Below are 26,664 nucleotides of genomic sequence, written 5' to 3' on the forward strand. Positions count from 1 at the left end.
GTCCCATTCGCCCCTCCTCCGAACACGCCCCTATCAGGAAGCTCGATTTCCAGGAGCATCTTGATTCCAGTGCCGAAATAGATTTCGTGTAAATGGTATGTCAAGTCTAGCGTAAAATGATATTTTGTTGTTATTGAAATTTTTCCTTGGTGAATGTGTGTTGGTGTTAAATGATCAGACGGTTGTTTTTTGTTTTTTTTTTTGGTGATTTATGGCGCAGGTACACTGTGAGAGATGCTGAATAAAAATATGACAGGTAAGGGACGATTTATCGATGATCATTTTGTAGGAGACGAATTTAGTAAATTGAGATGAACATAAAAATCATTAAACGTATGCGCGGGAGTCTTAAAAAAAAAGAATTGCCCGAGTGGGAGCATTTAACGATAAAATAAATTTTAGATCTCCGAAAATATTTAAAATATTTCATTTAAATGGATACAAATAATTCAAAATCTTGTAAAAACAAAGAAAATGGAAATAACATAAAAAAAATAATCTACACTGTAGAAAATGTATAATTTGTAAACTAATTTACTCTTATTTCAAATTAAAGTAGATAAATAATTGATAATCAGATGGGGTGAATTATTTATATTAAATTAAAAGTGGATGAAACCAGGTGAAAAAAGCTTGAATTACCTCGTGAATTAAATTAATGAAAACTAAAATTTTCCCAAGACACGATTATCGAAATTATTATTTATTATATATATAAATAACAATTCAGATATACGAGGATGGTTTCAGAAATACCTGATCTAACAAATAAATCACGAAAATGTTCAGAATATATATATTTTTTTTCAAATCTAGAAATAGAAAATAATTCCAGGGAATAAATATGGCGAATAGGTTGAATGCAACTTCCATTGTGGGGAAATACGGCACCCATCTTGCAAACATCTTTCTCATATCCAAAATTTCAGTTAATACGCGATATACTGCACTTTTTGAGAAGCCTACTTTGTCTATTAGTTCGCTCATTTTCGGTCGACGATCATCCAGTGAATTATTGGTCGACTACTGCGCTGCTGGTCTTCACAGAACGTCCGGTCTCGTCTAAACTTTGCTATCCAATATTTTTCTGTTAATAACAGAGTACATTCTACTACAGAGTAGAATGTAGTCCAATCCAGTTCACTATTGATGTTTATCAAACAAATACTAAATAACTTGGTGTTTTCAAACTTGAAACATCTCTTGGTCAAACCAGGTACTTCTGGAATCATCCTTGTATATATTATATCAACTGGAAATTATCTATGGACATAGTTGCAGCCCTCAATTGGATTATCAGATTTTGTAGTTTTATTTGGTGTTTCGTTAATATTTTCTTCAACTTCTCCTAGGTTTCAAAAACTATTATAACTGATAAATTTTTCACTTAACTAAAACACGCTTCGAAATTTACTTAAAGTGGCATTTAATTCAATCGAAGAATGCCAAAAATGTAAAAAAGGAAAAAACCACAAACCTATTTTTGGTCTAAATATTAATTTTTTATTGTTTTTTGATAACCATAAGTTGTACAGAACAATAAAAAAGGTTTGGACAGGCCAAAGCTCTTTTATACAGATTACTCAGCCGTATCATCAAGATTTTTTTTCAATAAGAACCTATTTAAAATATTTTTCCATTTAGTGAAAATGTCCAAATTGAGTTTTTTCAACAGTTGGCTTCACATGCAACGTTGCAAGATGCAGCGTGTGAATTCTACTGCATTAAATAAAAAAAATTGTTTTAAATCTTTCTTAGACAAACCTTTATGTAAAATTGTTGATTTACGAGATTCTAACAGAACGTAAAGCTCAAGGAAAACTTACAATTGAAATAAAAATTTATTTGAAAGGAAGATTTGGAAAGAAAATACAGAAATTTCTACCAACGTTCGAGATGATTAGATAATAATTACCCTTAATGAGTTGAAACACACTATCGAGTCTTTTAACCAGAAAAAATAGGATTTCGTTGGAAAAAGCAATCCAGCAGGTCTATTCTAATAGAAAGAAGCGAAATTATAGTATAATACAAGGTTCTTTCATAAGATTCATCAACTGGAGTGAATCTTTTAACGAAAAAGGGGTGCAGATTAATATCCCGATTTTGCCAAAAACAAACGATTTTCTTTGTTTCTATAAAAAGAAATTCAAAAAATATGTAACTGATGAAATTCTAGACATCTATCACAATTATATCGTTGCAAACTGGGCACAAATACAAGGTGAAGGTTTAAAGAGAAATAAAATCAGGACAAGGCGGTAAATACTGTTAGAAATTCGATATCTTCTTCTTTTTTCCTAATATAAGCAAAATGCTTGTTTTTCCTCGTGTTTTCTACCGTTTAATTATAAGGGAGGTTGTCGCTTCATCTCTTGGGGGTCTTCCAGAGCTTCGGCGCCCTAAGGGCGATTTGTCTCTAGCTATTTTCACCATTTTATGACCTCGCTTCTTTCCTTATCAAAAATGTTTTTCCAGCGATCCTGCGCGCTATTTTCATTTCGGTGGTTTCTATTATTCTTTTTGCGTTCGAAATGTCTGGTCTGGTTTCCGTTGTCTATGTTAACAAATAGTTACGTCCAATATTTATGTTTTTTAACCAACCGCATCACTTCTCAACTTTATTTCGAGGTTTCTAGTCGTCCTAGCTCAAAAACATCCATAAACCATCATCTGTCACAATAACACGTCTCCTAGACCCAAAAACCACAAACTTTGACTCATCACTCCATAAAACTCTTTCCCACTCTTTAAACGTCCAATTTTTATGTTTTTTTTTTAACCAATTGCATCACCTCTAAACTTTATTTTGAGGTCTCTTGTCGTCCTACCTACAAAACATCCATAAACCATCACCTGTGCACAATAATACATCTCTTAGACCCAAAAACCACAAACTTTGACTCAATACTGCATAAAACTCTTTCCGACTTTTTATACGTCCAATTTTTATGTTTTTTCGACGAATTGCATCACCTCTAAACTTTATTTTGAGGCCTCTTGTCGTCCTACCTACAAAACATCCATAAACCATCACCTGTGCACAATAACACATCTCTTAGACCCAAAAAGCACAAACTTTGACTCAATACTGCATAAAACTCTTTCCGACTTTTTATACGTCCAATTTTTATATTTTTTCGACGAATTGCATCACCTCTAAACTTTATTTTGAGGCCTCTTGTCGTCCTACCTACAAAACATCCATAAACCATCACCTGTGCACAATAACACATCTCTTAGACCCAAAAACCACAAACTTTGACTCAATACTGCATAAAACTCTTCCCGACTTTTTATACGTCCAATTTTTATGTTTTTTCGACGAATTGCATCACCTCTAAACTTTATTTTGAGGCCTCTTGTCGTCCTACCTACAAAACATCCATAAACCATCACCTGTGCACAATAACACATCTCTTAGACCCAAAAACCACAAACTTTGATTCAATACTGCATAAAACTCTTTCCCACTCTTCATACGTCCAATTTTTATGTTTTTTTAACCAATTGCATCACCTCTAAACTCTATTTTGAGGTCTCTTGTCGTCCTACCTCCAAAACATCCACAAACCTTTACCTGTGCACAATAATACATCTCTTAGACCCAAAAACCACAAACTTTGACTCAATACTGCATAAAACTCTTTCCCACTCTTCATACGTCCAATTTTTATGTTTTTTTAACCAATTGCATCACCTCTAAACTCTATTTTGAGGTCTCTTGTCGTCCTACCTCCAAAACATCCACAAACCTTTACCTGTGCACAATAACTCGTCTCTTAGATCCAAAAACCACAAACTTCGACTCATCACTCCATAAAAGTCTCATTTACTCTTCATACATCCAATTTTCATATTCTTTAACCACCTTTTTCACCTCTCAATTTTATTTTGAGGTCTTAAAAGAGGTATCTTCATTGTCACTCTTCCAAAACGAGCAGCTTTTCTCAATCTCCTTTTCACTGTAAAAGATCCCCAGATTCATTGATCTGCGTTTCTATTTTTAGGCAAGATTTTGTGGTTCAAGCACCAGGATAACCTTACCAAAAACACCGTAATGGCTCGATACAAGTTTCGACGAGAAATGAGGTTCGTGCTGCTTTTGCCGCTTGGATTCTTCGATATTTCTATGATTAGATATTCAAAGTTCATCTCTTGTTGTATAATTTCATCATCTACAATCAGTTTGGATCGGTTAGGTGTTTCTGAGATGGTCAAGCTTTTCGTTTCTGGTGCTGATATCTTCATCTTTAAACTTTTTATCGTTGTATTGAATTTGAATAGTAATCTCTGTAGATCATCTTCGTTTTCTGCAAACAAAACATCATCATCTGTATAGCCAAGGATCTTGACGTCTTCGTTCCCCATTTTGTCGATGATGTTGAACAATATGGGGCTAAGAGATGTCCTTGTCGGACACCATTATTTATAGGAACTTCTTCGATAGTTATACCATTGATTTTGGTCTGTATTAAGGATTGGGCCACTTCTAGTTTTTTTTTTTCGTTTAAATATTTATAAAAACTAGATAGTAAAGACGGGACATCTATTTATCGAAGACTACAACTTGAGTTATCGTCGGTCTTAGAAGGAAAAAGCGATTGCGAAGTGTAAAGAATTTTCTTTCAAATACATTGTAATCTAGCTGCGGATTTATTTTTCTACGAGAATTTTTGATAAATCTGGCAACTATGGATGAAATTCAAGCCTCTCATCGTTCATCGTATCTAAATATTGTGCTGACCGCGTGGTTCGTAATTATATTATGTCTTCAAAATCTTTTTTTGTTTTAGTCGATCTTAATACATATGTTTGTAAAACTCAACCCATATTTGACCGTAGCTTATTATAAACAAACAAGGTTATTTACACTGTCGTGGTTCTTAAATTATAAAAACTAGAAATTTTCGATAGCACGACGTATTGATAAATTTTCAAAAAATAAATTTCTATCCTGTGTAAATCAAATATTCCATTGAATCCAGTTACATCTTGAGCAATGTATCATCTTCAATATTCTTTATTGTGCTTTTGGAAAGACATTGAAGGTCTAGAAACCATTGTCAGGCCTTGTAAAGAAGTTAAAGGTTCTGGAAATCTTTGTTGAGCTGAATTGAGAATACTTTTGGATCACCCCAAACATTATTAGTATCGACTGTACGTGTCAAAAGCTTTATATTTAGGATTTCAATGGATATTCTACAAACAAGTTCGAATAAAGTATCCAGATGAAAAATGCAGATAACTTAACTTATTTCTGAATCAATCGAGTTTTATTCATATTATGAGTATTATTAAACGACGTTTCGTCAACTAATACGGCAAGCATCTTCAGAATCAGACGGTTCGACTAGTTGAAGATGACAAACATACTGGATGACGAAATGTTCTTTTCGACAACGACTAACAAATATTTAAGTTTGGAATCCATTAAAAATGATATAATATTAACTGGCCTTAGTCCAATTAGCCAATGAGACTGCTTATTATTTATGGATACCAAATTTTAGACGAGACCGTACGTTCTGTGAAGACCAGCAGCGCACTGGTCGACCAAATGAGGTTAAGAGTCAAGAAATGTTGAAGCAAATTCATAATGCGGCAATGGATGATCGTCGACTACATCACATGCAACTGAAAATTTGGACATGAGAAAGCTGTGCGCAAAATGGGAACCGCGTTTGCTCACAATAGAACGGAAACAGCATCTTGAAGATGTTTCCATGGAGTGTTTTACAGAAATAAAACCATGGATGAACACCCAAAGCAAAAAAACAATGGACTGAAAAGGGAGAATGGGCTCCAAAGAAGGTTCCATCTGCAGGCAAGGTTTTTTTGGGACACACGTGGGATAATTTCCATCGACTGTCTTTAAATAGGAGAAACTATGAAATTATCCAACGTTTTATGAGAGGAATCAAGCAAAAACGGTTGTATTTGGTTGTTTTCATCAAGAAAATGGATCAGATTATACATCACATCAAAATTAATGAATTGAAGTTTGAATTGCTATCTCATGCGCCTAAATCGCCAGATTTAGCCCCCTCGGATTATTTGTTGTCCTAAAACTCGGTGGTTAAAGATTTTCCAATAAAGTAGAGGTGATGTAATGTGATTATAGAATTTTTCCCGTGGGATCGTCCTCTTATCGTGAGTTTTAAATATTTTTTCATCGATCAGATTTAAAAAGGGAAAAAATAATATTAATCTTCAGGAATTCAATGCTGTAGGTACAGGATATGTTGACGTGAGTCATAAGTTACTTAAATCTAACGAAAACTTGATTATTTTCAATTCGTTAAGTTAAAAACTCTTATCTTCAAACAACGAGCGTAGGTGCTCGAGGAGAAGTAGATTTGTAGATATTTCTCATTAATTTTCTCTGAAGGTTTTTTTCTATTTAACGTCAAGGAGACTTGATAAAGTATGTCAGGAAGAAGTTTCCTTTCTCTTTATACTGTGCCTGTAATCTATGATAAAAATAAAAATGTTCTAATGAACTATTTCTATAAATAAAATCAAGATTTACTAGAGTTTGTTTAAATAGCGTTAAAAATATGACAACTATTGAAATATTTTTGTCTTTTTTTATATTTTTTCTAATCTTTTCACTAATTTTCTTAACCACTTTGATCTAACCCTTTTCCTTCTTGTATATATTTAATCCAATTGTATCACTGACAAAGCAATGTTGTCATTTTCTTATTTATATCATATTTCCATTATTTTGATTTATCTTTCTGTTATTGTCATGATTTTCAATAAATTTAAAATATAACTTGAACGCTTTATTAAATTTAAATAGTAAACTAGACAAAGTTGAAATATGTCGTTCTCTTTATAAGAAAGTAACGAAGAAAATTAATTTCATTGCTGTTTGTTTTTAGAAAAGCACATTTTAGAAAAAATGATCATTAATAAATAATTTTCTCTGATGTATTTTCACCAAAAATGGCGTTTCGTCTTTCCAAAACAGTCGTGAAACTAATTAAAACAAAAAGGCTGCCTTCGAACTCTTCAAAACGTTAAATAAGCATATTTATCTAGCCTAACAAATTTATTTTCCTCCAAAATTATTATAAAATCTTCTTTTTTTAAAATACCTCTAATTTTTATTAGGTCTCTAATCTTCTAACCTCCAAAACATCCATAAACCATCACTAAACCACAAACTTTGACTCATCATTCCATAAAACTTACCTCACCTACTTTTCATACGTCCAAGTTTTATGTTTTTTTTTTAACCACCTGCATCACTTCTCAATTTTATTTTGAGGTCTTAAAAGACCTCCATGGGCAAGATTTTGTAGCTCAAGCGTCTCGATAACCTTACCAAAAACACCATTATGGCTCGATACTAGTTTCGACGAGATGTGGGTGTATATGCAGCGAATCCATTATACGAGGGTAGTAACAATTAAATTAGGAAAACTAACGCTTTCAAATTATATGAAACTGAAAAGTGAAAAATAAATACAGTTTAAAAAAACTAATTAGAAAATCCTGGTATTTTTTGTTTACACTATCTATAAATAACTTTTTTTAATGGTAATAATTTTGTAATGTCATTAAGAAGTTTGAAATGTCATCGTCATTTTGCAAAATATTTTTCAAATTTTGATTGTTAAAACACTGATTGTTAAGCTTACTAAATGTAGAAGAAAAATCTGATTGCAATCCTTATTAAATTGCGAGAAATATAACTCAAAACCTGTTTTCGGAAAAGTCAATATTTTTTGATCGGTGTAGCAGAAACAAAAATTAGTGCATATATTTTTCTAAAAAATCAAGCTAATTTCAATGCAGATCATCAAAGTTATAATTCTATTATTCAATGTTGAAAACTACCATAAATTCCAAATATACAATTTTTTAAAATGTTTTTCATGACGACTCTTGTTGATTTTGAGTTTCTTTCAATGAAAGAATAAGTTCAAAATAATTTTCTATCAAAATAGATCTAAAATCAAGTGGAATTATCTAGATAAATTATTGATAAATGATTTTTTTATATTTTCTTTGGTTTACCTTGAATTGGACTCGAATTTCAATATGTTTTTGTTGAGATTTTCAATTCTCAGCTTCTTTTTTACTATCAATGGTACAATAGGACGACATAAGTGTTTCTATAAATGATATTAGCAGTACAAGATGTTGTTTAAGTTGATGTTTGATTTGCTTGTTTTGTATGCCAGTTCAAATTATTCTAAAGTTATTGATTGTGGTTAAAATATTGTATGATACTCGTGCGTAAAGTACTTTCGCGCCATTGTTGCACTTCACGCACTTATAGTTCGCCAAACGGGTCGTTAGGTTTAAAATTCGGCGAATTCGTACGGCGCCTTTCATCTGCTTTTTATTAATAGCGGACGCGCATTATAGATTTCCTTATAGAACTTTTTATTATACCACGTCTATTTATCGATTTATTTTGTTTCTAGAATTTATTAGAATCATATCTAGGTATATAAATGATACGTGTAAACGCAGTTAATTAGTTGATGTATTTTTTAGTGTTTTTAAACTATATTTAATGTGGAATTTGTGCAAAATGAATTATTTAAAAGCGCATTTATTGTTAGACGTTTAAAATATATTGATATATGGTTGATAGATCAAATCTCGTTAGATACAAGATAAATTTTCGAAAAAAAAAAAAAATAAATAAAAATCACACACTATACACATCGGAATCAACAAATTATCAAATCATTATGAAATTCGTTATCTTTTCGAAACTGTGGGTGCCCGAAACATAGAAGAAAGTACTTAGTAGTTATCCAGTAATTAACGCTTCCAAATAGTTTGTGGTTTTAACGGCTAATGGTGTGACCGCATTGTAAATATAATCATAGGATATCCGTCAAGTGTTTTTATTGAAATCTAATTAGGCATTTTCTTTTTACAGAATGTAATCCAATGATATCGTGGTCTATTTATAAGACGACCCCATAAATCGAGTTGATTATAGGAAGGAAAATGATAATTTAGATCGATTAGGAATTTTTTTTGTCGCGCATTTCCAAGTGAAGCGAGACAAAAAGAAATATCTTATCTCAGTTTCAAAGATTAACTCCAATTCTTTTACACCACTATACAATTAAACAAACAAAGAAAATATCAAATTGATAATTTATTATATTCCATGAAGGAAACTTGAATCACATCAGCATAACGAATCACAAGCTAAATGATCATTAATCCAATAGACACACGTGGTACAAATTTTGAAAAGTTTTGTATTTATTGGTGAAACAAATTATAAAACAATGATGAAATCAGATCATTTAAAATGAAGGGACTACAATAAACGAAAATTGCATCATCCAGATAGCAGAGGGTGTGTTTTTTTTCGAATTTTCTAATTTTGAATGTTTCATAGCAAAATTAGGGCCTATTTCTTAATAGACAACTTATTTTAGTTAATCCTCATTTTGAAAACAGTAATTTCAAGTCTTTAAGAATCAGATGTCTAATCATTAATTTATTAGCACAATTTTTATTATTTGTAGTAACAAATAAACATTTTCTATTCTTTTTTAATTTAATAAACACCAAATAAATTTATATGAAGTTATAAATAATTATTCTGTGATCATCTGTTATTACTAGGGAAAGAAGCGATTATCGGTTTGGCAAAATTTGACATTTTTAATCGTGAAAATATTCAGAATGTGTTACAGAACATTAAATCGCGAACATTTTCTATGACAGTCAACGTGGATTTAACCAAATCGCTTCGATTTTTGTCGACGTGTATTTGTACACAAATTTTTTAGTAGCAGGAGGTTTATTTATAGTATTTCTTTGAAATAATTTCTTAAAAATATTATTTATTTATTTCTTTTTGTTCTAGAATTTGATTTAGTTATATAAATGATAAGAAAATAAATGCAACTATAAATAGTTGTTGAAAATTGAAAGGTTGGGAGAAAACTAAAACTCGGGGTGATTCAGGTTCAAATAAGCTAAGATTAGTTCACATATTTTCTGATTCTTTTAATTTTTTATCAAGTTCTTCATCAACAAAAATGTATTCAAAAAAAAAATGTCGTGATTCATGATTTAGGAATTAGTCATGATTATTAAAACTTCCTGTAACCTTTCCAGCTATCAACATTTTTTTTAGGACAAATCTGATATCAAAGTTGTCCAATATCAATCTAAGTTAATCGATTTAAAATTTGATTTAACAAAAATCAAATTTCTACGAACTGAAAACGGTATTTTTTTGTTCCAGAAGGTTCAGAAGATGATATAGAAATAAAAACCATAAAATTTTGTTCAGACGATCAATCCATGGAAACAACTATGGTACCTCCAAACGTAGAAACGGACGCCGCTGATTATTGCACTATAAAAAACAACCGCAACGAAACTCCGGATTTTTTCATCGAAAAACAATTACAAGATAAAGATGTTAAAGATAGCGAAGATTCCATTTTGAATATCTCCTTACCTTGGGACATACAAATTAAAAAAACTGGAGTGTTTACTAGGACACCAGTAGCCAAAGGTGAAAAATATGGACCCTTTCAATGGACTTGGGCCCTCGAACCACACGACGTTAGATTCGCTTGGGAGGTAAGTCGTATTACAAATATTTTTGTTTCACTCTGTATATTTAGAAAACAACATATTTTACATGAAATTTGTGTTGTTGTTACCAAATTTTGATATAGTAGTTTGTTGTGCTTATATACAAAGTCAATTTTGTATAATCATATCTCTAATAATTCATATAACAACAGGGGGGGTTTCCAAAAACCAAAATTCAAGTACGAGAGTTGCTACTTAAGCTTCGATATATGAAAAATCTGACATTGATGTCATGAAGTTTGACGTTTTTGATGATGAACGCACTCAGAACGTGTTGTCAAACGAGTGTTAACAAATACTGGAAACATTCATCTTGATAAAAGAATGTTACTTCGAAAAGAACATCAAAAAGTCCACAACAACGTGTTTTTTGATGTTTTCTGGAGTAAACACCTTAATTGGACGACCACCAGAACCTTCACCATCATCTGTGTCCACAACAACGTATTTTTTTATGTTTGCTGGAGTAACCACCTCAATTGGACGACCACCAGAATGTTCACCATCATCTGTGTCCACAACAACGTGTTTTTTGATGTTTACTGGAGTAACCACCCCAATTGGACGACCAACAGAACCTTCACCATTATCTGTGTCAAGAACAACGTATTTTTTGATGTTTTCTGAAATAACCACCTCAATTGGACGTCCACCAGAACGTTCACTATCATCTTTGTTCACAACAACATCAACAACATGTTAATAATTCAGAACAATGTTTGGCCATGATTACACGTAATAAATAAAATTTTTTGCGTCAATATTTGACAATAGATCCATGACTTCACTCCCGAATCAAAATAATCATCATCTGAGTGGATTGCAGCTGGTAAATCACGTCCAAAATATAACCAAAAGAGAGATGATTGGTAGGATCTTTTGAATGCAATCGAAGAGAAACGGCCTCATATGTCGAAGAAAAAACCAAAACAAATTAAATCGAAGGAATTAAACTTCGAATTGCTTCCTTATCCATAGTAGAGTCCAGATTAGACCCCCCAGTGACTACTGATCTTAAAAAAAATCTTCCTGATAAGAAATTTAGCACAAATGGAGAAGAAATTAATGAATCTGAGGCAAAAGACAAATCCTTCTACAAGCACGGCATCGAGAAGTTGAAGAAGCGTTGGATTGATGGTATTTCTCTTGTAGAAGACTAAATTAATGAATAAAATCGTTTTTCTTAGTTAAATTTTCACATACAATTGTCCTATTATTAGATAAGAACTTATTAAAAGTTGACTATGAAATCAATGTTGAAGTTAAACTTATTTCTAGTGACAAATCAGAGTTTAAAAACTCTTTGGAACACTCTGTATATTTTCGAGTTTATTTCCATGTATAATTTTATTTTTGATAGACATTTTGATAAGTTCTGGCTCTTATCTAACCGAACGATTCTAATTGATTGAAAGGAGATGACTAAATTAGAAAACGAAACGTAGCAAGATGTTGTCTTAAAAGGAAGCGAACATAAAGGTCAAGTATAAGCCATCAAAGGCAGCTGTCTGTTGATAAACGAGCTAATAACAAACGCGACATTTTGATTACACTATTACCCCTTGCTAGCAACACCACTCTTAACCGAGAAGATGACGATTTACTAATTATTTTCGACACCCCGCTATCCTAAATCGAACTCTTAAACATTCAATTAAATCTTTGACGTGAAATATCACTTAATCAACTATTTATTATTTACCAAGGGGGTTGATCATATAGTATTTCTAATATAAAATATTTCCCTTAAAAGTTAAATTTGTTAATTTCTCCATCGACTTCGAGATCTTTCTAATCTCTTTAAACCCTTTTTTTTTTGATACTTCTCTTCTGTTTTTTTCCATCTTTTACCTATCCATGATCCGTGATTCTACATACGAGGTTTGTCCGAAAAGTTTCCATCCCGTAGATGTTGGAATATGGATTTGCGCACGCGTTGAGAGATTCTCACTTAATTTTTAGTTGGTTTATAAATTTCACTTCCTTTGGGCCGAAAGCTCATTCGGATGAACATTTTCCGTACCTCATTGATGCGGTTTAAGCAAAATAAGTTGTTAAATTGTGGATAACGTTTCAGACTTTTCCCTATCTTAGATTCCTTAGAATAACTGCTATCCAAAATTACTTTGAACTTGGTTTTTCCACCCGTCATTTCCACTAGTCTTCTTGTTGGCTTGAGATAGGTCCTTCGTACCCAATTTGACGTCACCAAAGTCCGATATCCTTTAAGAATCCGCTTAGGCTTGAACCCTTTGATATCTTTAGGCAGTTTGTGGGGTTTGCTCACTCACAGATAACGTTGTCTGCATTTTCGTCCTCCTACATGCACCAGGGGCATTCCGAAAAATCCGTGATGCTTATGGTCGTCTTGGATGGCAGGTAACTAGTCTGATTTGGCGTCTATTTAGCTGGAAATCATAGGGGCTCATCTATATGGTTGGAAGATGCGATAACCACACCAAGGATGAGTTCTGGACCCATCGATGAGTTCGCCGATCCCAATTTAGCGAGTGATCTGGCACCCAAACGAGCTGGATCTTGCAGTCATCACTCACCATATTTTGAAGGAATCTTTTAACACTCCAGCACTAACCTCGAGCATACCTAATTTACCTGGTGTATTAAATTGTTTCTGTATCTGGTAATTTATGAATAATTCATCCTGTAGCGATGTTCGATCACGATTAAGTTCGAAAATCAGAGAAATGTGGTAGGTGAAGATTTGGTTGACCACAGTGGTTTTCACAAGCAACTACCGCCATCTCCAGGTCGCGCCAAGTAATTCTGGGATCATCCTCGTAGTATTACGAATGTTTTGTTTCATATGGGGTAAAATTTACCAAAAATAATTTAATTTATTGTACAATTTGAATGTATTAACGAAACCACAACGTCAATTATTGTATATAAGTATAAATGTACACATACAAACATAATATGGAGTGTCTTCGTTAATCTTTCACATCTGCAATTCCCTTTTTTCCCCCTAAAGGGAATAAATCAATTGAAAACAATATGGATCTGACCTTTATGTGATCGGGACAAATGTTATCGGGTTCCTAACTTCATGTCCATCTGTTATTTGACGTCAAATTAGAAAACTTGAATTTCATCGAAATATTTCGATATTGCTTGCCATAAATGTCTTGATATCGTAAATTAGAAGAAATTATGTACATCCACACGCAAAAAATAGAAAAAAAAAGAAGACGCATCCATTTAAGATGAATTTTCTATTTTTAATTCAAAAAACAACCCGCAAAATATAATTTGCCATAAATGTCTTGATATCGTAGATAAGAAGACATTATGTACATCCAGACGCAAAAAATAGAAAAAAAAAGAAGAAGCCGCATCCATTTATGATTTTCAATTTTAATTCAAAAAACCACCCCCACATTAGTCAAAAATTATGTGAAAAAAAAGTTGAAGGAATTAACACCTTTTTTATATGATTTATAATACAGGAAGGATTTTTTTTCTTTCACGCAACGTAAATATATTTGTCTAAGGAATTGTCTGACGATGTACTGTTCTGATGAGGCGAAAAATCGATATTCCGGAGTATTTTCCCCCTCAATTGGAAAACTTTTAAAACAATTACGAGCCGGAGATCGACATTATGTCTGTCTAAACTTTATAAATGGATATTCCCATGCGAAATAAGTTACGCAATACCTAGTACATAATAAATCAGAAGTGGGATTCAATATTGGAATGTGTAATTTATGATTAAGATATTAAAAGTTACCTTAATATAGGTATATTTGGGAATTTGTGTCAATTTCATTCGAATACTATGTCTACGTGAGTGTAAAAACACTCGACATAAAAAAAGTCCAAGAGGATGATCCCAGAAGAACTTGGAGATGTTTCAAGTTTTGAAGACGCCTCGTCGTTTAGTAGCCATTAATAGTGAGATTAGACTAGATTCTACTCTGATTTAGACCGTTCCTTCGTTATCAACAGTAAAATATTGGATAGCAAAGTTTAGAAGAGACTGCACGTTCTGTGAAGACCAGCAGCGCACTGGTCGACCAAATGAGGTGACGATTCCAGAAATGTTGAAGAAAATCCACAAAGCGGTACTAGATGAACTTCACGAAAAAATTGAAATTTTTAACTGTCATTCAGAAACTGATTTTAATTGATAAACAATAATTAACTGTTTGTTGTAAATATTCAAACCGAACGTCGAATTTTGTTGTAAACTTACATTTTGCGACTTTCCAAGTTCACATTTTTTGAAAACAAATATTTCTATTGAAAAAACTCGTGGAATAAAAGTCGTAGAGAATAAACTTTCACGTTTTATAACCTAACTTAACCTGTTCTAACCTAACTCAACCTAAGATAACCTAATAAACCAATTTTTAAAAATTTTGAATTTGACATCAATACTAAATCATTTTTTTCGTCGTTTCGAGTAAATTCATGTGATTTTTTGTACCAAACATCCCTTATTGCTTTGCGTTTAATATATATAATCTAAGTAGAAATTTGAATGGTACAAATAAAAAAAATCCTGCGAGCAGCGGGGACAAAAAGGACTGCGATCTCGCAGGATTAATTATTACATCAGCAATAACAAAGGTTTTTTATTAAGGCCGAGCAGAAAGTATTTTTATCTTGAAAATTGACCTTAAAAGTACCTTAAGGGTTTCTGGAATCTCATCCTCAACGTCTTTTAAAAATTTATTTACTTTGGAGTAAGTATCAAGGGGAAAAATCTTTCATCTAATATCTAATAGATAATGGCAGCAACTTTCATAAAAAAGACATTTTTTTCCATGTATTCGCTGTTGTTGTTGAATATTTCTTCATCTACAACTGACAATCCAGTTTTTAATCAAATTAATACTTCAGGAGTGCTGCAGATCATTTTCAAGACGAATTCTTCCAGCTTGCCTATTTAGAGGCTTCTTGCTTTGACAAGTCGAGAACCTCATGGGGTTTTCTTCTCATACTAATATATTTTCCTGCTTTTTTCTTGATTTAAAACTGAAGAAAATACTGGAAGTTGAAGGAGCTTCTCATATTTTCAATTGGAGTATCACTTAAACGAAATTTCGTACGTCAATTGATGTAAAATTTAGTTACTTGAAATAGTTAAATAATTAGGTTACCAAATGTTAAGTTCACCATAACTGTAAAAATATCGAACGAATCGTCTTCCATCCGGAATTTTCTCGGTTTTTTTCATCTTGTAAACGTTTGGCAATTTCCTAGAAACCATAACTCATCAATGTTCACACAAGCTTACACAAAGTCAGTTGCACATTTGCCGCATCGTTTAGTTGCATTTTTTTCTGCCATTTTCGTCTGAATCATTCGCTTGATTACCTAGTTCAAGTAGTTGCGGCTTCTGTCGGATATATTAAGGAATAAGAGGAAAAGAGAAAAAAAAACTAGGGAGAATATGTTTATAGTAAACAGACAATTTAATTTGAGATTGAATCGACAACAATCGAAAACATTAGAATTTTGGAAACTTTTTTTTCATTTCCGTTAGTAAAACTAAATATACTAGATTCTGAATTATAATTAAATCACGCTAATTTAGCGATTTTGATATCGTAGAATCCATTTATCGAAGCTAAAATTAGTTTAACATAGCCTCTAGCTATAAAAATAAAAATTGAACAAAAATCATTTCTTTTATGTAATTTTATCTTACAGCAAAATTCCTATATTCTAAAAATGAAATTTCCATAATCTAATTTCCAACATCTACAATTTCGTTCTTTATCATTTTAAAACCAAATTATACCGTAATTTGATTTTCTAATATCGTAGAAACAACATATTTTATAGACTGTAATGTTTGATTTGGATTGAAACCTTCAGTTTCCAAAAATAGCAAACATAAATATTAGATTAGATTAGATAATATTTTAAACAAAGTTCTTAGATCTTTCTGATGGTAGCTTCTTTAAAGGGTTGCAAATTCATAATTAATTGATAGATAGTTATTTTTAGTTAACCCCTTATAAGTATATCATTTGTATTATCTGTCATCTCTACGAATTTGTGTACGCAATTTCAAAACGACATTGTATAGTAACTATCTACTTACTCTATATGATTAGATAATGCGAATACACTCGATTTTTATTGAAAAAATTAAATTTCTTCCCAGAAATGAATTATCAAAATAAACTTTCTTAGAATCGTAATATAACGTTGTATTGCTGATAGGGTTTACGAAATATATATTTATATATATGAATCCGATTATATAAATTCGGAAATACGAAATTTTCGAACGAGTAATTTTTTAAAATACATTGTATATAGTTGATATCACTTAGTTCTCTTTTTGTAATCTTTGTTTACGTGAAACGAGTCGTGGGCGTGAAACAAGCATAAACAATTTTCTTTTAGACGTATTGTTTAATGAACTTCCTTCTAAAGGATAAAATGATTCATTGTTTATCATTTTTCTGATATTTTCTTAGATTGGTCACAATTTGTTTGTGAAGGAAAATTTTATAACAACGACGTACTTTTATTATTTGATTGGATTGACAATATTTCAAACGACGCTGCCAGAAGAGCAATAGTCGTGAAAGGAGTGGATAGGACAACCTCCACGTCGATCAAACAACTTCTATCTACAAGAAAAGCAAAAATTAAAGTAGGGCAAGACACCATTTCAATAACTGCAGACGATATAGTCAAATACGCAAAAGAAACTTCGAGAATACACTTTGTGATTTAATTCGAAGAGGACTCAACTATACAAAAAGATCAGTGGGGCTAAGCCTCTATCCCAACAAAAACTACCCAATTTCTTTTACTAGGAAGAAAAAACTTAAGCCCATCAAGCTAGACGGGCAAATAATCGACATTTCTGAGACTCAAACTAGTGACAAAAGTCCTGATTTTGTCCAGTAACCTTACAGGGGAGAATCGGGATCCTAAGGTGGGTATACGGTGGGGCTAAACGTCAATCCCAACAAGAGCTACCCTATTTCTTTTACTAGGAACAAAAAACTCAATCCCATCAAGCTAGACGGGCAAATAATCGATATTTCTGGGACTCAAAATAGTGACAAAAGTCCCGATTGTGTCCAGTAACTTTATAGGGAAGAATCGGGATCCTAAGGTGGGTATATGGTGGGGCTAAACGTCAATCCCAACAAGAACTACTCAATTTCTTTTACTAGCAAGAAAAAACTCAAGCCCATCAACTTAGACGGGCAAATAATCGACATATCTGGGACTCAAACTAGTGACAAAAGACCTGATGATGTTCAGCAACCTTACAGGGAGGAATTGGAATCCTAATGTAAATGTGCGGTGGGGCTAAACGTCAATCCCAACAAGAACTACCCAATTTATTTTACTAGGAACAAAAAACTCAATCCTATCAAGCTATACGGGCAAATAATCGACATTTCTGGGACGCAAACTAGTGACAAAAGTCCTGATTGTGTCCAGTAACCTTACAGGGAAGAATCGGGATCCTAAGGTGGGTATATGGTGGGGCTAAACGTCAATCCCAACAAGAACTACCCAATTTCTTTTACTAGGAAGATAAAACTCAATCCCATCAAGATGGTCGGACAAATAATCGACATATCTGGGACTCAAACTAGTCACAAAAGTCCTGATGATGTGCTGTAACCTTGCAGGGAGGAATTGGGATCCTGAGGTGGATGTACATAGCAATCGTTAGACCAATCTGGAAAGCGTGGCAGAGAGAATATCAGTTTAGAATGTTCAGATAATAATGACCTATTCTGGAACGTCCTTCAGGACGTCATATCGAAAAAATTTAGCTTCGAGAAAAACTTCACCTCAATAATGAAACTGCTAAAGCAAGTGGGACCCAAACAACAAAGAAGAAATGAAGAGATCTAAAACAGCAGCTCATTAAGCATTTTTAAAGCAGAAATCTATCGCAAACAGAAGATCATTATCATAGAGTAAAATTGAAAAATCTGAATTATATGTAGATCGCTCAATTCTGGTACACCAGAACTTTGCCTCAAGTGCCTTATTCTCCACAACGATAATGCGTGTTTTCACGTATCAGTTTTTGAACAGTTGAACAACGTTTGTGAATAGTCGAAATACGTTTTTGAACAGTCGAAAAACCTTTTTGAACAGTCGAATAATGTGTATGAACAGTCAAATTTATAGATCATCCTCCAAACAGTCCTTGTTTGGAGAGATCAACTATTTCCTACATCTGAAGAAGCGGTTGACACGTTTAACTAACATTGTTTAGAGGCGATTCAATCTGAATGGAAATTGGTTAAAATAGAAAATATTTTGAAAAACGATAGATCCATATCTAATTATAAATATTTGTTTTCATTCATCTTTTTTATTTCTTATTTCTTAGATTTTTTCAAAGACAGGTCAAAATATGACGTTTCGATTTGTTTGCGATCTTTTTTTTGATAAAAACTTGGAGGTTGAAATCAGTATTTGAAAAATACTAATTTTTGCTTAATAAGCCCCAAAACGAGCGATTTTTTTAGTACAAAATTATACTAAGAGGAAATGCACAATTCAACATACATATTTGCGTGGAAATTGGATTAATTGTTGCAGATAAATTTCTTATCATTTTGTTTTGAAATTATCTATATAATTTTTGAGAACGACCGTAATTCAGTACGGAAATTGATTGTGTCAGCTACGGACAAAAAAATAGGAAATTGTGTAAGTGACAATTAATATTATTAATTTTATTATAAAATAGAAATTAATTACAATCTATTATTTCAAATAAATTTTTAAATACGATTTTATTTTCATAAAAAACGATCATATAGAATTTAAATAAAATCCAGAACATGAATTTTTGAAAAAATTACAATAAGACAAAGACAACAGAAACGATTCAAAAAATAAAAAAATGATGATCGAACCCATCTCCAAATGATATCAAGTAATTGAGGAAGAGATACATTAGGAACGGAAATATTCTTGGAATTTTCGACTACAATTTTTCAATTTATAAAAATATATAACGAAGATTTCAATATATTTTGCATATATTTTAAAACTTCTTTAACATTCTATATAATAAAATTTCAAAAAGTTATCTACATCTATCTGAAGTTTATTAAATCAAATTATGGTTAAAGAAGTTAAAAGACTCCAACTTCCATTGAAACTCGCGCTCAAACCATCCAAAAATCAAACAACACTGCGTGAAACATCCTCCAGGTCTTCTATACACTCCTCATCTTCTAACTTTACCATGCAGACACTCCGAGAAAAGAATAGAGTCCAAGTTCAATTAACAGTTCTGTGGTAAATCGTAGATGAGCTTCTCGGAGATCTATGGTTGATCTAGAGCCAATTGTTAGTTTGTTTGGTTGGAAATTAGTCGTCTTCAGACAGTTCATCCACTCATAGTGTTTCGCTGAGTTCTTGTTGGATTTGAACACCAATCAGGATTCATTACGCAACTTCGATTAAAGTTACCAGTTTCTTGGTAACGATGGAAATCTCTGGAAACATCAGATGATTGATTTTCTCTTTTCTCATGATTTTCAGGTGGAATTCTATTTTTTTGTTGGGGTGATTAACATTTTGAAGCTAATGCCAGTGACTATCGATTATAGAGGTCTCGTCTGAATCGATAAATCTGTCAATTCCTATATACTAGAAGATCCTTTAGTCCTTTAAGATATATAGAAAATTCCACAGGATTGTTGTAAAAAATGACATAGAAAGTGATATTTTGAAAAATATTAACTTTCGACTGATTACTAAAATCGATAATTTCGATTATTATTAATCGTATGAAAAAAATTTATTATTCGATACACATATGATATAATTGACTATTACAAACTACGTATTACCATGTATTTTTTCAAATTTTACCTTTTTACGGTTATTTTAACAAGAAGTAGTATCTCAGAATTTCATTGAATTGACGAAATTGGGATTCTTTAACCAGAATTGTGAAATGGGTTTAGAAATCGGTTTATTAATGGTTGAATGCCCATTGTCGGAAGTTGGGTCGATAAATCCATTACCGTAGGTATATTTTTTTTAAAAAACGTTCTGTTATATAAATAAAACCAAAATTTTAGTACGTCATATTCTCCAAATTTGTGATTCTAGTCTAAAAATTTAGTTTTAATGACTCCAAATATCCAGATTCACAATCAAATATTCTGTAATTTATATCTGCGTTTTGTGTCCTTATTTTTTTTTAGGTATTGATTCCTTATATTTATCTTGGTATCTTCTTCCCCAATAATCATCAATGTTGTTTTGTTTTTGTTTATTTTCAATTATTCTTATGTCTATTTCTATTGTGGTTCAAATTTTTATAACATCTACAAATTCTCCATAAGTCATATTAACTAGTTGTAGTTGAGAATGTTCTACACAAATTTTTACTTCAATTCGAAAAATAATACCATAGGTAGTATTCTTTGTTTTCCAAAGCTACAGTAGCTGCACAGCCGCCATATAGCCCTGATTTGTCTACAATTCATGCATCATATGAAATAGAAGCTTCAGTCAGATGTTCTGAGAAAAGTGTATGATAAAACAAGTCGAGGTCTCTCAATTTCCTTCTGATTTTGGTTACTTCTGAAGCTTCTTTCCATGTTACGTTTTTGGCATATCTTCTTCATTTTCATACAGTCCTGTCTCTTATTCTATATATGTAGCTCTAGATAAAGTTTTGGAGCCTTCTATGTAGACACCTGCCTCTTTTTAACAGATAAATTTCGAATTTGTCTTCACTTCCAAGGAAAATTATCAGAATACGACTATACAAATTAGCTTTTTTATATATTTAGGATCTAGTATGATCCCAAAGTGTTAATTTTTACATAGTTTTTCCTTAAAAATGTTTATTATTTATTTTTTAATCAGAATTTCGTTATTAACTTTCAAAATATGTGATTTGAACGCATCAACTGCTTCTTCAGGTGTATAAATCGCAATTTATTTTTAATCTGCGGGAATACGAAAAAATCCTTGGGTGCTAAATAAGGACCATACGACGGATTATACATCAATTCGAGGTTTAACTGTTCAAAAACGTTTTTTTCTATAGACGAAAGATAAAATTTTCGTGGTGGACAATGATTAGTTTTCTGTGATTGGTTTCCTTAATTTTTTTTGAACACATTGAACACTATATTGCTATAATAGGAAGGTGACGACATGTCCAGTAATTGCGCGAACAATTTTCGTTGGATTTGGTTCGTCTTGAAAGACACAATCGATTTTTGTTCAACTTCAAACGTCTTTTGAATTGATTGAAATTTCCAGCGTTTCTTTGCATTAATCGACTGAAGTTTGTATTTAGAGTGATTGTCAAATTATTTTGACAGCCAAATATTCATCACCAAAAGTCAAAGGGAGTCGAATCATCATTATGAGACTTAATGGTGGAATTATAAAATTTGCCATATCTCAAAACTTGAAAAGATCTATCGTATAAGATATTTGAAATGTTTAAAATATGTTTCCATCTTCAAGATCAGGTGCAATTTTTAGAAAAATTAAAGTTTTTTAAATAGATAGATAAATTTTGTACGCCTCTGTCTTTAGTCCGTCTATTGAAATCAATCCCGACGTGTTAGAATAGTGGCCCACTATAATCAATCAATACAAACACCGATTTCTTTCAACGGGAATAAATATCCGTTCGACTATCTTATTGACAACTGAAAGTGATGCATCTGTTTTGGCACACACAAAAGTATCCTGAAAGGAACAGTGATTGATTTTGTTATATCTCTTTTAGTGTGTGCGTACATCGTCGCGAATGTTTGGCTGTATCTAGTCTCTGATTGTTATCTGACATTTCGTATTTAATCTCTGCGAGAACGAGAGTTTTTGTAGTAAATCGAGGAATATCTTGATTAGGGTGTTCGGTGTCACACAGAAAAATGGTCAATGTAACTGAAATTGCTGAAATGCTGTTAGATGTTACAGCGAGGGAAGTTTTTTTTTGTTCAGTTCTGCTTAAGAAATAAAAAAAAACAGAATTATTCATACTAGAAGTCTTTTATTTTTAATAATAGTCCAGTGAATACAGACCAATTAGACAAAACCCACGAAAATTAGTTTAAAACGCCGATTTTCTGGATTTAGGTAAATCATAGTAAAAGTTAACTTCAAAATTTTGGCAGAAAAGCGATATATTTTTGTTTAAATTTTTAATATTTCGAATTTTGTAAATAACTCGGAATCTATGCCGAATTTCGAAAAGAGTAAAGAGATCAAAAATGTAGTTAAAAAAATTTCCTACGAAAAAGGTACCATGTGATTTTTCCCTAATTTCAAAATTACTCTTACAAAAAACGAATTTCGTGTTACTGGATTTTTTCAACAGTTCATTTTTTGCGAATAACTCAAAAAAGATTTGAAATTTCGAGGTAAATTTCTGCCAAATAGAAAACTACCTTTTGAAAAAGCTCAAATATGATTTTTCCTAACCTACAAAAAACTCTAAAATCCTCTTTTAAAATCTTGATTGTTGTAAGTACTCTAAACTTAAGTGTGGGACAGGGATAATCCTTAAAAACGCTATTCTTGTGAGCACTTTATTCAAACATTTATCAAAAATTACATCTTCAATCTCGAACATTCAAGAGGAATTCCGTGCTCGTTAGAGTGTCTTCCCCTGCAGGACCGGAGGGACCTCCGTCAAAAAAATTTTTTTCCCCCGAGTCAGTAGGAATCAGATTCGTGCAGGAATTTTGTAAACACGACCCGCACAGGCTTCTAAATAACAGTCCAGCCTTCTTGCAAGTACACAAGTTAATACAACCTTTTTGGCAGTTACAAAAAATCATTTTTAACATATCTGAGGGCGCTGGTGGTTGCTTCATTGCTTTCGGTCACAAAATGTCTCGAAACTCCCTTCCCCACTTTACTGGATCTAAGCTGGTATTGGAGAGCCATTCTTGAACCTGGAAATACACTCTTAAGCAATGCAATTTGGCTGCATCCGAGGCTGGAGGAAGAGACCCCAGATTGACCAAACTAATAAGATGTCTTTTGCCTTCTGTGTGTTTTGCTCCGACGGCGTCCACTACAGCCGTAGAATCTTCAGCTGATGTATTGAAGAAACTCTCTCAGTAGAAAAAGGTTTCTTTTTTGTATCACGAAAGCTTTCGTTTCCCCCCGTATGATGCGTTAAAACCAAACCCTCGAAAATCGCAAGAAGAAGATTTTAGAAAAGAATGTCGTTTTGGAGATCTTGGCGAGTTTTCAAATTTTTGATGGGAAATTGAAGGTTTTACTCAGTAAAAAATCGATGCTTCAGTTTTCTCATTATTTTGCGAAAATTAGTATTCAACAACTTATAAAAAAGTAACAAAACTTGGCAACTATGAAAAAATTAGTAAAAGTAGTTTTTTTCCTATCACAGATTTCGCTGCTGGGTGTAACTGAATTGAAGACACACGTGTTTAAAGTTCACCCAGGCAACCAGCAAAAAACAGTCCCGTTCGTGTTGTTTTCCAAGAAAATTTTACAAGTCTGAATTTTTTTGCAGATGCAGTTAAAAAGTAGAGACTTTCTTTCGTCACGAAATGTTGAGTTTTAGAGGAGAAACAGCATTTTCATCTTCAGCCGGGAACGTAATTTCTCTCAGAGTCTACGTGGTGCGAAAATTTTTTAGTAAGATGCGACCCTGAAGTTTGAGTGCATTGTACAAAGAAATGACAGCTCTTAAGGAAAAATCACAAGGAACCTTTTTTGTAGAAAATTTTTTTAACTGCATTTTGTTCCCTTCACTTTTTTCGAAATTTGGCATAGATCCCGAGTTATTCACAAAATTCGCTTATATCGCTTAGAGGCCAAAATTTTGATGTTAACTTTCCCTGTATCGATAAATCACCCTTAGAACTACCAGGAGCTGTGATAGCTTGACTATAAGAATAATTAACTGAAAATTGATTATATAAACTAAAAATTATTTTTTGTTCCAAAAAACGTACTACGATATTTTTTATAACTCCTTTTTTCAAAGTATCTTCAATTTTTACTAAGTCTCCAGTCGTCCTTCCTCCGAAGCATACCCAAACCATCAACGAGCCTCAGACGTGTTTTACAGTCCAAATTACCTCTTGACATCTTACCTACTATCCAGGGCAGCTTTTCTTAATTTATTTTTCACTGTACAAGATCCCCAGAATCATTGATCTGAGCTACTGAGCTTTTTAAGTAAAAGTAGAAACATCTTCAGAAGAGCTGACGAAGTTAATAACAAGAAATAAGATAAAAATATTTCATTGATAACGCTGTATACAGTGAGTCCCGAATAGTATTGTACGAAGGACTAATTTTTGATATAATTGAAATTTTGAAAACCTTAGATTAAATGTTGAATTGAAATATTTTACAAAAGTCCTTTGACCTACATCCCTGTCTGCCTCATTTACTATAAACAACCAATGTTTTGATTTAGAAGACTATCAAGGAAATGCCTTTTGGTTAACCCTTCATACGCCATTACCAAAAGATCGTTTTTTAAGAAAATTTGAAAGCCAAATAGAATATTCATTATATTGCATAATTAAATGCTTTTCCAATGCTTAAACAATATTAATTTTTAAATGTAAAGAAAACTGTCATGGGAAAACTTCGACAAAATGCTATGTTTGATTAGTAACTTCGTTTAATTGAAGAATCGATTCCTTTGACCAAATAAATCGATTTTTTAAATGTTCTGAATCGATATTTCAACTATGAACATCGACATTCGATTTATTCTGTTTTGGTAAAAACCATAAAATTATTTACTTTTTTCAATTGCAGGCAATATCGCACCGCTTCCTATAAATAAAAACGTTTTACATAAAATGGATTCATATTTACATTTTTTTCAATTTTTTTGTAAAACGATGTTTTAGACGTTTTTTTGAAAAACTTCGAAAAAATGGTATGTTCGATTAGTAAGTTCGTATTTTGACATCGTTTAATCGAAGAATCGATTCTTCTAACTAAATAAATCGATTTTTAAATGTACTATATTGATTCGTTGGAACGATATTTGAACATCGTCATTCGATTTATTCTGTTTCGAAAAAAACCATAAAATTATTTCCTTTTTTCAATTGCTGGCAACATCGCACCGCTTCCTATAAATAAAAACGTTTTTCATAATTTATTCATTTTCACATTTTTTTCGATTTTTTGTAGTTTTAGACGTTTTTTTATGAATCGATTCATCAGATTGCGATTGGAATCGATTTAAAAATCGATCTTTTTACGAAAGAATCCTCTTCCCTTATTTAAACCCCCTTCAGTCGATCATTAATGTTATTACCAATTACAAATGTAAATACTTATCACTTGGATCTAATCAAATTTTGTTACTAGTCTTCAATTACCATCGCTTGGTAACTGGCTGGGTTTAGATTGGTTCAGATCCAATAAAACTCACAACTCATCCATTTGCCTTCAATAGATTAACAATCTTAGACTAACTTTGAGTGTATTAAAGATAATTAAATGTATGTAGGGTGAGGTTGAACGATATTTCTGGTGTTTTAAATAATTTCTTCTTTAGATCTCCTCATGTCCTTGTAGTTATAATTTCCACTATCTTATCATCAATTTTTATTTCACTCTTTCTAGTCTTTTGCTGTCTTCTTATTTCTTCTTCAGTAATTTGTTCCAACCTGTTTTTGTGTCATTTCTTATAATCGTTTTAACATCCTTTATCATTTCTGTTATTTACATCTTTATTATCGTTTTCATATAGTATCGACAACATTTTTTTGTATGTTTGTTTTCGAAATTTAAATTAGTTTATTATTAACGGGATTTTGTGTAAAATTTTTGGAAAATATCTTGTTGAATTCACACAAAACCATGTAAAATTCCAAAAACTTTTCAAACCAGATAAATTCTTAAGGATATTTCGAACAAAAATTAAAATGTTACCTCTCAAAAATATAGCATGTTAAACCCAGTAGGTAGGATTTTACAATGTCCTATAGTCCTTCGAACGCTATGGGAGTCCTTTTATTATCAAGGTGTCTCTCTTTATATAAGGGTGTCAAACCGACAAATGATAACTTATTTCTCGACCGAAAAAAAAATTATTATTCA

At 32.1% G+C, this 26,664-nt stretch overlaps 1 protein-coding gene across 4 annotated transcripts in view; it reads left to right on the forward strand.

The window, feature by feature from the left end:
- LOC130445774 (histone-lysine N-methyltransferase MECOM-like) overlaps positions 1-26,664 on the forward strand; it is a 107,984-nt gene that overhangs the window by 47,746 nt on the left and 33,574 nt on the right. For 2 of the 4 annotated variants that reach the window (XM_056781626.1, XM_056781629.1), the window contains exon 2: positions 10,244-10,587. In XM_056781626.1, the coding sequence (XP_056637604.1) occupies positions 10,244-10,587 (344 nt within the window). Of the gene's footprint in view, positions 1-68; positions 257-10,243; positions 10,588-26,664 lie in introns of those variants that run through there. The other 2 variants (XM_056781628.1, XM_056781627.1) reach the window with 2 other exon arrangements.

This window comes from Diorhabda sublineata, chromosome 6, assembly GCF_026230105.1.
Source record: "Diorhabda sublineata isolate icDioSubl1.1 chromosome 6, icDioSubl1.1, whole genome shotgun sequence".
Classification (NCBI taxonomy): Eukaryota; Metazoa; Arthropoda; class Insecta; order Coleoptera; family Chrysomelidae; genus Diorhabda; species Diorhabda sublineata.